A 13,140-nucleotide genomic window follows, 5' to 3' on the forward strand; every position below is an offset into this window, starting at 1 on the left:
GAATTCGCGTAAGTCGGGGTACAACTTTGCATATAAATACATATAAATTTTGTTTAATTGGGACCAAAGACTAACAAAAACACTAGTTTAGAAGAAAAATATTAATAAAATTGCAGTTCTTTATACATATTAATACAAAATATGTATTAAAAAAATAAATGATTTACGTAAAAAAGTTATTTCGATGTCGATGGCTTCATAAAATCTAACAAATTCGTCTGATGACACAGAGACTTCTTTTTTTCACACAGAATTTCTTCGTAGCAAGCTAATAACTATAACGCGTTATATGTAGCTATAACGCGTTTTTCGTTGTAGTCTGTTTTCTAAAATTTTTAAGCCCTTTTCAATTGAGCTGAGACCTTCTGTCAAGTTTGCAATTGTCATGTGCTTTTCGCCTTTGCCTCATTTAGGCCTGTAGCACGTGCAATATCACATGGTCTTTCATTTCGCTCAAAGCGTTTCACAATTTCATATTTTTTCTCTATCGACAGAGGCCGACTGGCCATAAGCCTTACCGGGGAAACCCCGGTGGGCCTGTGTGATTTTGGCCATAAACCATAGTATGAGGCCACTATAAATTTTTAACCCAGTCCGCCTCTGTTTATCGAATTGCTTTTCTTTTTCTCTCTGAATCTGCAGTGTCTTCACCAGTACGCTTCCTTTTCACACCTTTTAAGTATTTTACTCATTTTTAGGGAATAAAGCACAATTACAAAACGAGGAGGCACGCTTGATACGCATAAACAAAGCTGCGCGCATGTAGCAACTGAATAAACAACACCATAAAAGCAGAGATACACTATTAACACCTCACATTTCTAAGAGTTACTACCATAAAACAATAAAAATCCAGTTGCGTTTCTGCTAGTGGAATCTGTTATAAACTGGTAGTAAACTCGATCTAATTGCATACCGATAGCTGGAATTGTGTTGGTTTTTACGTTATTATGGTGAAATGTGTTTCCCCTAAAACAAATACATTTTCAGAATCTTCTCTTCATTCCTATCATGTTGCGTTCGGTTGGGGTGATTCTGCGTTCTACTGCCATTTCTTGTAAACACAAAGGCGAATCGTGCATAAGCCAATTCGGTTCGTGTTATATTATAAGATACCGTTACCGTATTTATAAATAGTGTATGACCGAATTCGTGTAGTGTAAACACGTGTTATATGAGGACTGACTGTATACGGCTCAACCGACGCGATCCATTTCTCTCGTGAAAACGATGTAATTTCCGACAAACGTTGAGCATGAATTCGAATGCACACATATATGACAGTTGGAATACAAATTCTTGTATATGTGTGCAGCTCATCCGCAGCAAAGTTGAATTTTGTTCATCTTTCGCTCTCACTCTCCGCCGTCGCACTGTATATCGATAACATATGAAAAACGACCTTGAAGATAGTGGGCGGCAGTGTTGCCAAACGAAAAAATCAAGAACGTGTAATCCGAGTTCGCGTAAGTCGGGGTATTACTGTATATAAGGCTATTGTTAGACCACACTTGGAATGCTGTGTTCAAGTATGGAGACTGCACCTAAAGAAAGACACTGTTCTTCTTGAAAGGGTCCAAAGACAGGTAATTCGCCTGATGAGATCGGCAAAAGGGCATCCATATGAGGAAAGACTTCGAATATGTGGGTTGCAGAGCTTGGAAACTAGACATCTTAGAGGAGACTTGATTGAGGTGTTTAAGGCTTTGAGAGGCATAAGAAAAATGAATAAGGACAAAATTTTCATGGTTATAAATGATTCCAGAACTAAGGGCCATAATTTCAAGTTTCAGGGTGAGTTAGAGGCTGACAGTCTGGGGAAATTCACAGGTCAGCTGGATAATTACCTAAGGGAGGAGGGAAATGCATAGATTGTCCATTTCCTTTTCTCTTATTAATTTTTATTATTATTATTAATTTGTTTTTATTCTTATCATTTTATTTTATGTATTTTTTGTTATTTTATTTTATTATTTTTTTTTTATTTTATTTTTTTTTGGCTGGTGCAGCATAAGCCATAGGCTTCCTTGCACCATGTGGCCATTACTAATATTAATAACTATTTCTTCATTCTTTTGACGATATTATGTAGTTTTTGTAATTTTGACATATCAGGGATATAGTAGCAGTATTTTATTAGTCGTTCCCGAGTTACGTAAAAATCGACTTACGCAAGAAGTCCTGGAACATATCTCTTACGTATGTTGGGGACAGACTGTATATAACTAATAAAACCTTGCCACTTTTTTTTTTTTTTTTCCTTGACATTGACAACAGTGGACTATTAGACTGATAATTCCAAAGACTTGTAAATACTTGGCTATCATTTTATTCTACATTTTCAGAATTAGAATATTTGTTTAAAAATTCTACTCGCTTGCTTACTTGGTTCTTTTATCTTATAAAATATTATCTTAAAATATATTTTTTTTAATCAAAGAGAAGGCCTATAACTTTCACATGCATTGAATAGAAGATGCTTATGTGTTTTGATGCATTTTAAAATGAGTAATTTTACTGAGTAGTGAATTTCAATCAAATTTTGTTAAAATTAGGGAAAAATGGAAAAGAAACTCACAAAATGTTCAAAAAGCTTTTGGAGATGATGCCATGTGTCATTCAAAGTGGTTCACAAAGTTTAAAGAGGAAACTGGAATCTTGCCCATTGAAGATTCTCTGTCTACTGCTTAACCTTAAAAACAATGAATGATGCTTGTGGTCTGATTAAGAATGAACAATATCCAATTATCTGTGAAGCTGCTGGCGAAATTGTTTTTATGAAACATGTAGATCAGTTTTTATCAAAGGATTGATTTGAAAATTCAAGTAATTTCATCCAAGTTTGTGCCTTGCATCCTCACTAATGATCACAGAGTGCAGCAAGCTCTAGCATGTCAGGATCTTTATTAACATACTGCTGCCTATTTACACTTTATTTCTTCACTTATTGTTGGTTACAAATCATGGAATCAAAGGCTTGGTCTTGCAGCAGAAGGGATTACATCTTCTGGAAGCATAAAAAGTTAGCAGTTTCAAAAGAAGCCTATTAGCATGCCTCCAGAAAAGTTTAGAAGCATTGGAATTGGTGTATAGAGTGTCATGGAGACTATTTTGAAAGAGATATTAGTTCAGTCCCCCAACTTTTTTATCACACCTTGTGTGTATTGTTTGCTGTCTTAACCTGCATATAATTTTGTTCTAGAAAATATATAAACAATTTCTTTTGTGAGAATGATGTTTATTTATTGCTTGCTAAAGTTAAAAAAAGAAATTTGAAAAGTCTGAACAAAATGTAACCAAGGTGCTTTGACCTATGTGTAAAAAAAAAAGGGAACTAATATCAGCATGATAGAGATACTTTTATTGAATAAATACCTTCTCATTTCTTCTAATTCTACAATAAATAGGTGCATATTGGGGAAATTGCCTTACATGACTGTTTGTAGGAATAGGTACTGGTTAGATGTTGAGAATAGATAGAAATCCCCCACCCCACAATGCCATATGTTATTTACTGATGAGAATGCTCTTACCAAAAACATCAAGCAATAAAATGAGAATACTCTACTAATGTTAATGGCATCTTCTTCGTTTCTGGTGCACACAGATCATGTAACAGGTTAAATTGTTAACAGCAAGGAGGTTTCCCTGGTGGGTGATTTTTTTTAAACTAATTTTGTGTTTTTGAAATTATCAAATTATCTTCTGCATCCCCCAAAGAACATTTCTGTCAAGTTTCTTTGCATTTTCTTGATCAGAGGATGTTCCTGACATATATAAATAGGAGTACTTTAATTTTGAATGCTCTCAGTACATTGCCTTTCCTGTAGAAGAGTCCTAACTCACTTGTTTCAGTTGAACAAAGAACTTGGATTTTTTCCTGGATGAAACCCCCAGCCTACCTGCAACACTACATGTATGACTAAAAGTGGCTGCATAAACTAGAATAACACTGGTAATACCTTTGCTATTTTGAATAGTATAAATTTATCCATGTAGGGCAAGATCATATTCAAGAAAAGTGAGCACGATGAATTCAAAACTGGAGTAGTGGAGTAAGTACCTTTTGGGAATTGCATTCTTTTCAATCTCTTTATGACTTTGTGGTCATGTTAGATGAAGACTTCATTGTTAATGTGTATCAATGAAGCATGATGAATGCAAAACTGGAGTGGCGCAGCAATCAACTTTCATGATGAATTGCATTATTTTCTATCTCTTTATGACTTTGTGGTCAAGTTAGATGAAGACTTTAATGTTTGTGTGTATCAGTCTTGAAGGAACATATGGAAGGCTTGAGGAGCAGTCTTCTTCATAAGTACTTCTCTGAACCAAACTTGAACTATCAATGCATCAGAAATCCTTTACTTGCCAATGTCTAGGCATTGCTAAATAACTTCTCAGTGAAATAGTTGAAATGACAGCAAACTCACCTGTGTAAAATTTATAATCTTTATTACTAACTAAGTGTGTAAAAACCCTATGTTTCATGAATATTTTCTTTGCATTTTTATTGATTACAATCTTGCTGTTACACTGCTATAAAAGATCAACTGACAAAACAGAGTTCTGTTAGTTTGATCTTTTGGTGCTCCTGTGATGTTTCCCCACCTATTGCATTCTCCTGCTCTCACAGTGTCATTTTACCTTTTTCTGCAGATGATGGCTCTCACTTGAAGAATGCACCAGGAGTTTAAATGTCTTTGAAGATTGCAATTGGTGGCTTCTAGAAATGTTTCAGGTCACTTTATGAATGCCAGAAATACATAACTACAGAAGGCTGGTATTTTGAAAGCAACTGAATTTAAGAGCTATCATTTCTTAGTGCTTCTGCATTCAAGACTTTTTGAGTATCTTCCAAAAATGGTTGGAATAATAATATTAACGGTTAATAGCTATTTGTAAAATCAAGTGAGAACGATAAATAAATAAAATAATAAATACCTGGTAAACAGATTAGCTTTGTAAAATGAGTATCTCTAACATTTTTTTATTTAATTTAAAATACTTTCTTTTTATAGGTGCATCTTTTATTTAACAGAAAATACATTATATTTTGCACCTAGTTTATTCCCTGAAAAAAAAAAAGCTTTGTTTTTTTTCTCTAGTTGGGGATGTATCACCTGAGAACCTTGCTGAAATGCCAATCAAAGATGCAGCAACAACTTTCACTTCACAATTGAAGTATTTAACTAAACAAGGTAAGTTATGCAAGGAAAAGATTTATTTTTCTATTAAACCTAACATTATTATGAAAATTGTATAATATTCTTGCTGACACTGACTAAAAGGGAATATTGGAAAGTTCAGCTGAGACAGACAGTATGTCTTCATTGACCTCTGTTGGAAGTGTGGCATATACAAAAAAAAAAAAAAAAAAAAAAAAATAGGAATACATGGGAAAAAGTATAAGCAGGAATTTTCTGCATCTGCTGATGCTACATCTATTCAGGGGAAACTACATATTTCCTATCAGAATACAATGATGGTGATACTAATTCTACCACTAGAAAAAGGCCCAGAATAGATGGTGTATCAGGACCTGTACCACACTTCCTGATAATCCATTCCACCAGTGAGAAACCCATAGGAAAAATCTCGCCCTTCTGTATTCAGAAGGGATTGGAAGGGTTGGCAGGCTCCCTAATTCAGTTAAATAACTACATTCTGGTAGTGTTCTAATAGAAACTAAAAACAAATATTCAGAACAGCCCTTCTGAGCAACCACATTTGGGGTGGGGTTATTCCAGTTACCATTATCTTCTACAAGACCCTAAGCTAATGTCAAGGTGTAATCTTGGAATGGTACTTACTTGAAGTGTTTGAAGACAATCTGTTCTGAGTTAAATTCACAAGGAGGGACAGCTACAAAACCATCTCTGAATTCAATTACTACTGTGTATTTTCACTTCCATTATGGCCTTATGTACCTAACCCACTAAGATGCTTTAAGTGACAGAAATATGGACACTTCTAAATGGCCTGTTGTGGAGCCCTTGCATATGCTCAGTGTGGTGCAATAGATATTGAAATTACATTGTTCAGCTCTAAAACCCACCTATATTATTGCCAAGGAGAAAATCCTGCATAGAACATATGCTCATTAACAATGATTTCTCCTTGTTTTCTGCCCTCTTCCCTTCCCTCCTGCTTTCATTTACCTGGGAGGTGGTGGAGAACCCATATGGAAGTGATCACTTTGCTGTGATAACTACCCTAATTAATGGGAACCTTCATATTAAGTTATCCGATTGCAAGATTGATTAGTCCAACTAAACTCTGCCAGATGTTGGAATGTCTTACAACATCTGGCAGAGCTGTATGGACAATACATCACAGAAAGTATTGTCCATACAGCTACAATTGCAGTTCCAAAAACATCTGCGGTTTCCACCATTTTCCAAACTATGGTGGAATGCAGAATGCACAGCTGCAAAAAAGGCTCAAACCAAAGCTTGGAAGATATTCCACAGATAACCTACCACAACTAATCTCATAACCTTTAAACATACACACATCAAAGTGTGCAGTGTTTGCTGTCACATTTTGAAAGGGCTCATCGGTCTGCTTTACATCCTCTATTACTCAGTCAACCGGTACCACAGGTGGCCTGGGTCAAAATCCAGAAAAATGAAAGGAAAATATCATTTTTACCCATACAACAAGCCATACAAGAGCTTTTTAGCTCTTGTGTAGTGAATGACTTAATGAGTTCTAACTCTTACTAAGGTAAGTGCAGTGATACCAGATGATCCATTACGAAATGGTTATACATCTTTCACCAAATGTGGACCACCTGCTCTGCCTGTATAACACAATCTTTCTTGTAAGAGCAGTTTCCCGACACCTGGTGCAATTCAATCATCCTTGCCTTCGCTAAATCAGGAAAGGATCCACAAATTCTTGCTATCAACCTATGAGACTCTGTTTGTGCAGAATCCCAGAAAGATTAGTTGACATTCATTGTATATGGTATTTAGAAGCAAATGACCTTCTCTCCAGTATGCCGTGTAGCTTCCATGGGAATAGCTCCAATTTACGCTATTTAATTAGACTAGAAACGACTGTCAAAGATTCTAACCTAAAACAAGATTACCTGAGATCAGTCTTTTTTGATATGGAAAAAACATGACACAACTTGGAAATTTGGTATTTTAAAGGACCTTTATAGCGGCAGACTTAGAAAGTCATCTTCCTGCATTTATTAAAAGTTTTTTATCCTATGAGTCTATTCACGTTCACGTAGAATCTTCCCCTTCTTGGTCTTTCTGCCAAGAAGACAGAGTTCTTTAAGGTTCAGTTTTAAGTGTTACAATTTTTGCCATCAAAGTGAATTCCAATACAGAACAACTTCCAACTGTAAACAGCACCCTTTGTGTTAATGACATTAGCATTAGCAACAGAAATGATGAAAGAAAACAAACTTATACAGCATCGGCCAAAAAAAAGAACAATATACAATAGTTTGTCTAGTTGCTCATTGAATTTATTTAAGCTATCAACTTCCACAACAACAGATGGAAGTTTGTTCCAGCAATCAACCACCTGCTGGCTAAAGGCAAACTTCTGCACATCTGTTCTGCAACTGTCCTTCCTCGATTTTAATTTGTAAGCCCTCTCATATGTGAGGTCTGAGCAAGCAGAAGAATCCTATCAGCGAAATCCTTCATTCAAAATGTTGTTGGAAAACTGTGACTGATCTCAATTAATTTTTTGTAGTGGAACTTTAAAATGTCAAAGTACACTTTTGTTCATTTACGTATTGAGCTTGTTCAATTCGTTCAAAGCCATAAACACCTCAATCAGATCACCTTGCAGGTGATGTTTAACTTCAACACTTTCTTCTCAGTTATTACAAAATCATTTAGCTCCCTGTTAGTTGGATAAACTTCCAGCATTCTCTTTTGTAAAGAATTCCTCATGTGTCAATGAAGATGCAAAATACTCATTCAGTTTGTCAGCAACCTGAGGAGGATCATCAGCCAAACCATCAATATCGAGTGGACCAATCTGACTCATCCCTTTCCTTTTAGTGTTTACATAAGTAAAGAAGTCTTGGCTATTTTTCTTTGCATCCTCGCCAAAGATTTCTCGTAATCTATCTTATCTTCGCTTGCCTGACCTCCTTTGTGACTTGATTACAGACTAGTTTATATCTACCATAGGCCTGTGTGTTGCCCCATAATTTATATGCATCTCATGCACTTTCTTCTCTTCTACAAGTTTCATCAGGTCGTCTGACATCCCTTTAGGCCTATACCTTGAAGAGGCTCCATGTGCCAAGCGATAGTGCGCAAGAGCTCTTGTGTGAAATATAGTGTTCTTTCTCAACAGTTATACATGGTAATCAAAAAAGGTGTCCTTGATTTCATGATAAAATAACAATGCAAAAACTTACATTACTCAATTGATTTATTTCTTAATATCTAGAGGAATATCTCAAGTTTTACTTCATACCTAAGTATGTTTCAATATGAGCACCGCAAGTTGCTCAGCAAACATTGAAGCGGTAGTCAATCATTTCTGGCATAAAGGTTGCTATTGCAGCTGTGATCCTCTCTCTTAAATGGTGCAGATTGCAAATCTTTTCTGCGTAGACAGTATTCTTTAGGCAGCTCCACAAGAAAAAGTCTAATGGTGTCAGGTCAGGACTTCTTGGTGGCCAAGACACAGGTCCATCTCTTCTGATTCAATGATTAGCAAACCTGTCATGTAGGGCATTCTGCACATTACGGCTGAAATAAGGTGGTGTACCATCTTGCTGAAAAATCATAGAAACTCCTTTCTCTCTTTCTATGTCTTCAACTTGAGGGAAAACATAAAGCTAAAGCATATCCAAATATATGTTGCCAAATATACAATGCCAGTTATTGTCCTTTCAGCAAACATAAATGGGCCTAGCAAGTGCTTGTGCATTAGTCCACACCACACTGATGGGATTCTTCCTCTTGCTCAGAATAATCACCCGAGAGGACATAAATTCAAATTGAGGAAAGACAGTTGTAGAATAGATGTGCGAAAGTTTGCCTTTAGCCAGCGGGTAGTTGATTGGTGGAACAGACTTCTATCTTTTGTTGGGGAAGTTGATATCCTAAATAAATTTAAGGCTGAGCTGAACAGGTATTTGGAACGAACGGTGGGGTGAAATGGGAGCAGGGTTTTTTTTTTTTTTTTTTGTCTGATAAGCTTGCTTTCTTGCATCGTATTTTTTTTTTTTTTTTTTTTTTTTTTTTTTTTAAGAAAACCCCAAACACGAAAGGTATCAAAACCTACAGTACTTAGTACCGTGCATGGGTTGAAGGAGAAGTATGGGGGGGAGGGGGATGCCGGAAACTTTTGATCTAGAGACTAAACATGGGTTTCACCACTTCAAGCCTCCAATAAGCAAAGTGGTGGTATTTCACCAGTTGATGAAAGTCATCTACCACCTACAAAATGCCTCTACTAATGCTAATATGGTTGCTGTGATCCCCAAATTCTACAATTGTGACGATTAACACATTCATTTATGTGAAATGGTGCTTTGTCACTAAACAAAATGCATTTTAAATAACTTTCATCATTGTCAATCTCATTTAACATGGCACTAGCAAATTCAGTACATCTGGGACAGGCTTCAGGTTTAATTTCATGTTTGAGTTGAATCTTTTATGCATGCAGTCTCAGTTGTTTATGAAGCACATTTTGAATGGTGGTCTTTGGAATGCCGAGCTCCAGGCTGCAACAAGCAAAGAGCAAAGAATTTCTTCGGCTACGTAAGCAAGACTGTCTCAACTGCTCCACATTCTCTTCAGGTGTTGGTATTCGGCCTTGAGATTTCTTAATGTCTACACTGCCAGTTTCCTTAAACTGGTTAAACCAACGTATTATAGCTTTGTCTGTTGCCACGTTCTTGTCTGTAAGTATGCCGGTATTGACGTTGCACTGTTAGGACAGATTTAAATTCACTAAATACCACAACACACACACACTGCGCTTTCTGTTGCACGGTTGCCATCCTAATGACACTGACTGAGGCAGTGCACGTAGGAGTCATTCTGCACAGCCAAGGTCATTGTTGAGGTGTCAAATAAAACTTAGTGAGTTAACCACACTGTTTGCTGCTACGATCACGACAATCAATCAAATATTTCCGAAGATAAGTAAAGGGGAAATCACGGATACCTTTTCGATGACCCTGTATTTATTTTCCAGTATCTTTTCTTCCTGTTTTTTCTCAAGTGATTCTTTACTTAAAAGGTTTCAAGTAGGAATCCAAAAAGGAAATTCACTTTTCTTTTCTTGTATATATATTTATATAAACCGTGTTAACCCAACTAATTTCTCAACCACTTGGTCACTAGTAGCACCACTCCTGCTTCCACGTGGTGGGGCTGGTAACCTGGGAGAAAGAAATCACTCTCCACTAAAAGGAGTAAAGATGGACATAAATAGACATACAGATCTCTCAACAGAGATGACATAAATGCATTTAGTGCAAAATGGCAGAAAAAAAGAAGGAACTGAAAACCCTGCTCCTCTCTTTTTCTCATATTACATTCTTTGACTGACCATCCTTAGAGTAAGCACTCCCCAATCTTAAATCAAATTCCTTAAAAATCTGGCGTGCCCTCCAAAAATGGTTCAAAGATTAAAATCTGAAGACCTTCTAGTGGAGTTGAATGAGCATAATCACTCAGAAAGACCATTAAAAACATCAACTTGGTGGAATTCCTTCAAAGGTTACCCCACATGCCACCCTGAACTCCTTTAAAATAAAGGGGTAATAACAGAGTGGAATCTGCTTAATGTACGTATGTGAAGAAGAGATCGTCAGGAACTAAGCGATCAAAATGTAATAAATGATTAAAGGATAGTCATTAAGAAAGATGGAATACTTGCTCCTACTCGGATAGTCATGCTTACGTTTAAAACACCTGTTCTATCATCAACTGTTAAAGTTGGATATTTAAGGTGCAAAAATTGACCTTACATTCCAAACCTAGTCCGGTGTTTTTAATGAAAAAAATTTGGACACTTGAAAGCAGTCTTCATCTCCTGTAATTCAAAATAACATGTTTGTACAGACTGCACCACTGAGCTGCCCAAACTGTAAGGGAAATCATTCAGCATATTCAAAGGAGTGCATCCAGTGGCAAAGAGAAAATAATATTCAAAAGTACAAAGTTGAACACAAGGTGCCATACCAAGAAGCAAAAATACAATTTTTAGTTTTTAATAAATTGCCCTCTTATGCTTCAGTTGTACAAAAGCAATGCTCCATAACAGTAGAATCTGACTGTTCAGTTTTCCCAAGCACCTTTTTATTTGATTGGGCAAGATCAGTCCTATCTACACTAAAAGAACAGCATGCAACTCATTCAGTAAATGCACCATGGACAGTGCCGCCAGATAAATGCACTGTACAGCAGCCAATAAAGCAAATAAGTTCTGAAAGAGATAATCAAAAATCCAGTATTGATACCGTGGACATAGTGAAAATCACACGAAGATGAACCACTTCTTGAAATTCATGCAGAAGAGGAAAGGACATGGACATCGGCAGATCAATTTTCCCAAAAAAAGGGAAAAAAAAAACAACAATAAACAGGCACAAACAACCAACGTCACATAAACAATCATCATGCCTGATAATCCCTAATAATGTGCACACTTATTCAGTGGAACTTTCATGGACTCCAGGCAAACTTAGGCAATATATGATCTAATTAGCAAATATAAGCCTGCTGTTCTTTGTCTACCAGAAACAAACCTCATATCTGAAATATCAGTGCATGTAAAACATCACATAGAACAACTCTAATATAGTTCATGGAGGAGTAGCATTACTAATACACTCCAGGACACCCATTAGACCTCTACAAATGCATTTAGAAGCAGTTGCTGCTTGAGTTATGATAGGGATAGCAGTAATTGTTGTTTCTTTATACCTTTTGCCTAATCATTTATACACTACTGCTAATTTGGATGATTTAGTCACTCAGCTACTAACCCCTTTTTGTATCTCATGGTGGGGAATTGGAATAGGCATCCCCCACCACAAGATTCCTTTCATCTTGGCAGTCGCACATATGTGCGACTGCCAAGGTCAACTTCTGCAGGTGACCTTTCATTATGCTCTTCAGAATTGAAGTCAGAAGAATGAATAGAAAATATCCTCCTAAACCACTCCGATACTACTTCTAAAAGGGAAAGAAATCTTTAATCCTCTCGAAATTGCCAGTTCAATAGGCAAAATGTTTGAAATTCTTTCGGCTATAACTGCACATGAGCCAACCTTTCTGTCACATAAAGTATAGGCAGAAAAATATAATCTGAATTTCACTACTACATGCTGTCTTCCATATATTGTGCCCCTTACCATGACAGTTACACAGTGCACTTGCATGATCAAAGATTAGTGCTGCTGGCCCTGATGTAGTTCGTTATGCTATGATATGTCGTTTGAGTGAAAAGTCCCAATCCGCTCTTCTAAAACTGTATAAGAATTTTTGATGAGGATTACTATCCTACCAGCTGGTGTCATTCTATTGTATTAGCTTTCCCAAAACCAGGATAGGACCATTCCCATCTAACAATTTACCAGCCTATTGCTTTAACTATCTGTTCAGGAAAAAACATTATAAAAAATAAATAATTCCAGGTTGACATGGTTCCTAGAGACTGAAAACATTCTAAGTCAAAATCAGTGTGGCTTTCAAAGAACTAGATCAACACTCAACCTCATAGTCAAAGGAAATGTTCAAAATGTGTTTCTTAGGAACGAACACTTAGTGATGATGTCTTGATACTGAAAAAACTTTTGACCGACCTTGGGATTCTTCATGATCTCTATGAATCTAGTCTTCCAGGTCATCTTCCAAAATTTATCCAGAACTATTTTAAGAAAATAGATCCTTTCAGATACGTTTTCACTCTGCTCTCTCCCAAACATTTGTGCTTGAAGGAGTTCCCTAGGCTTCTGTGCTTAATGCCACACTCTTCTTCATCAGAATCAATTCAGTTACCAAGTGGTATTCCTGACACAGTTGAAACATATCTATATGCTGATGATCTGGCAATATTGCGCCTGCTCTCTCAAAACATGTATCTAATTAAAAGACAGCTTCAAGGCTCTATTAACAAGCTTGTTCAGTGAAC

At 36.5% G+C, this 13,140-nt stretch overlaps 1 protein-coding gene across 1 annotated transcript in view; it reads left to right on the forward strand.

Annotated features, from left to right (window-relative positions):
• The window catches only part of Uggt (UDP-glucose-glycoprotein glucosyltransferase), an 820,111-nt gene that overhangs the window by 297,673 nt on the left and 509,298 nt on the right, over window positions 1-13,140 (forward strand). Inside the window, exon 20 of the mRNA XM_090386735.1 lies at window positions 5,109-5,201. Within this exon, the coding sequence (XP_090242861.1) occupies window positions 5,109-5,201 (93 nt within the window). The remainder of the gene's footprint in view (window positions 1-5,108; window positions 5,202-13,140) is intronic.

The sequence above is a fragment of the Mastigoproctus giganteus genome, chromosome 1 (assembly GCF_048544385.1).
Source record: "Mastigoproctus giganteus isolate SK-2022 chromosome 1, ASM4854438v1, whole genome shotgun sequence".
Classification (NCBI taxonomy): domain Eukaryota; kingdom Metazoa; phylum Arthropoda; class Arachnida; order Uropygi; family Thelyphonidae; genus Mastigoproctus; species Mastigoproctus giganteus.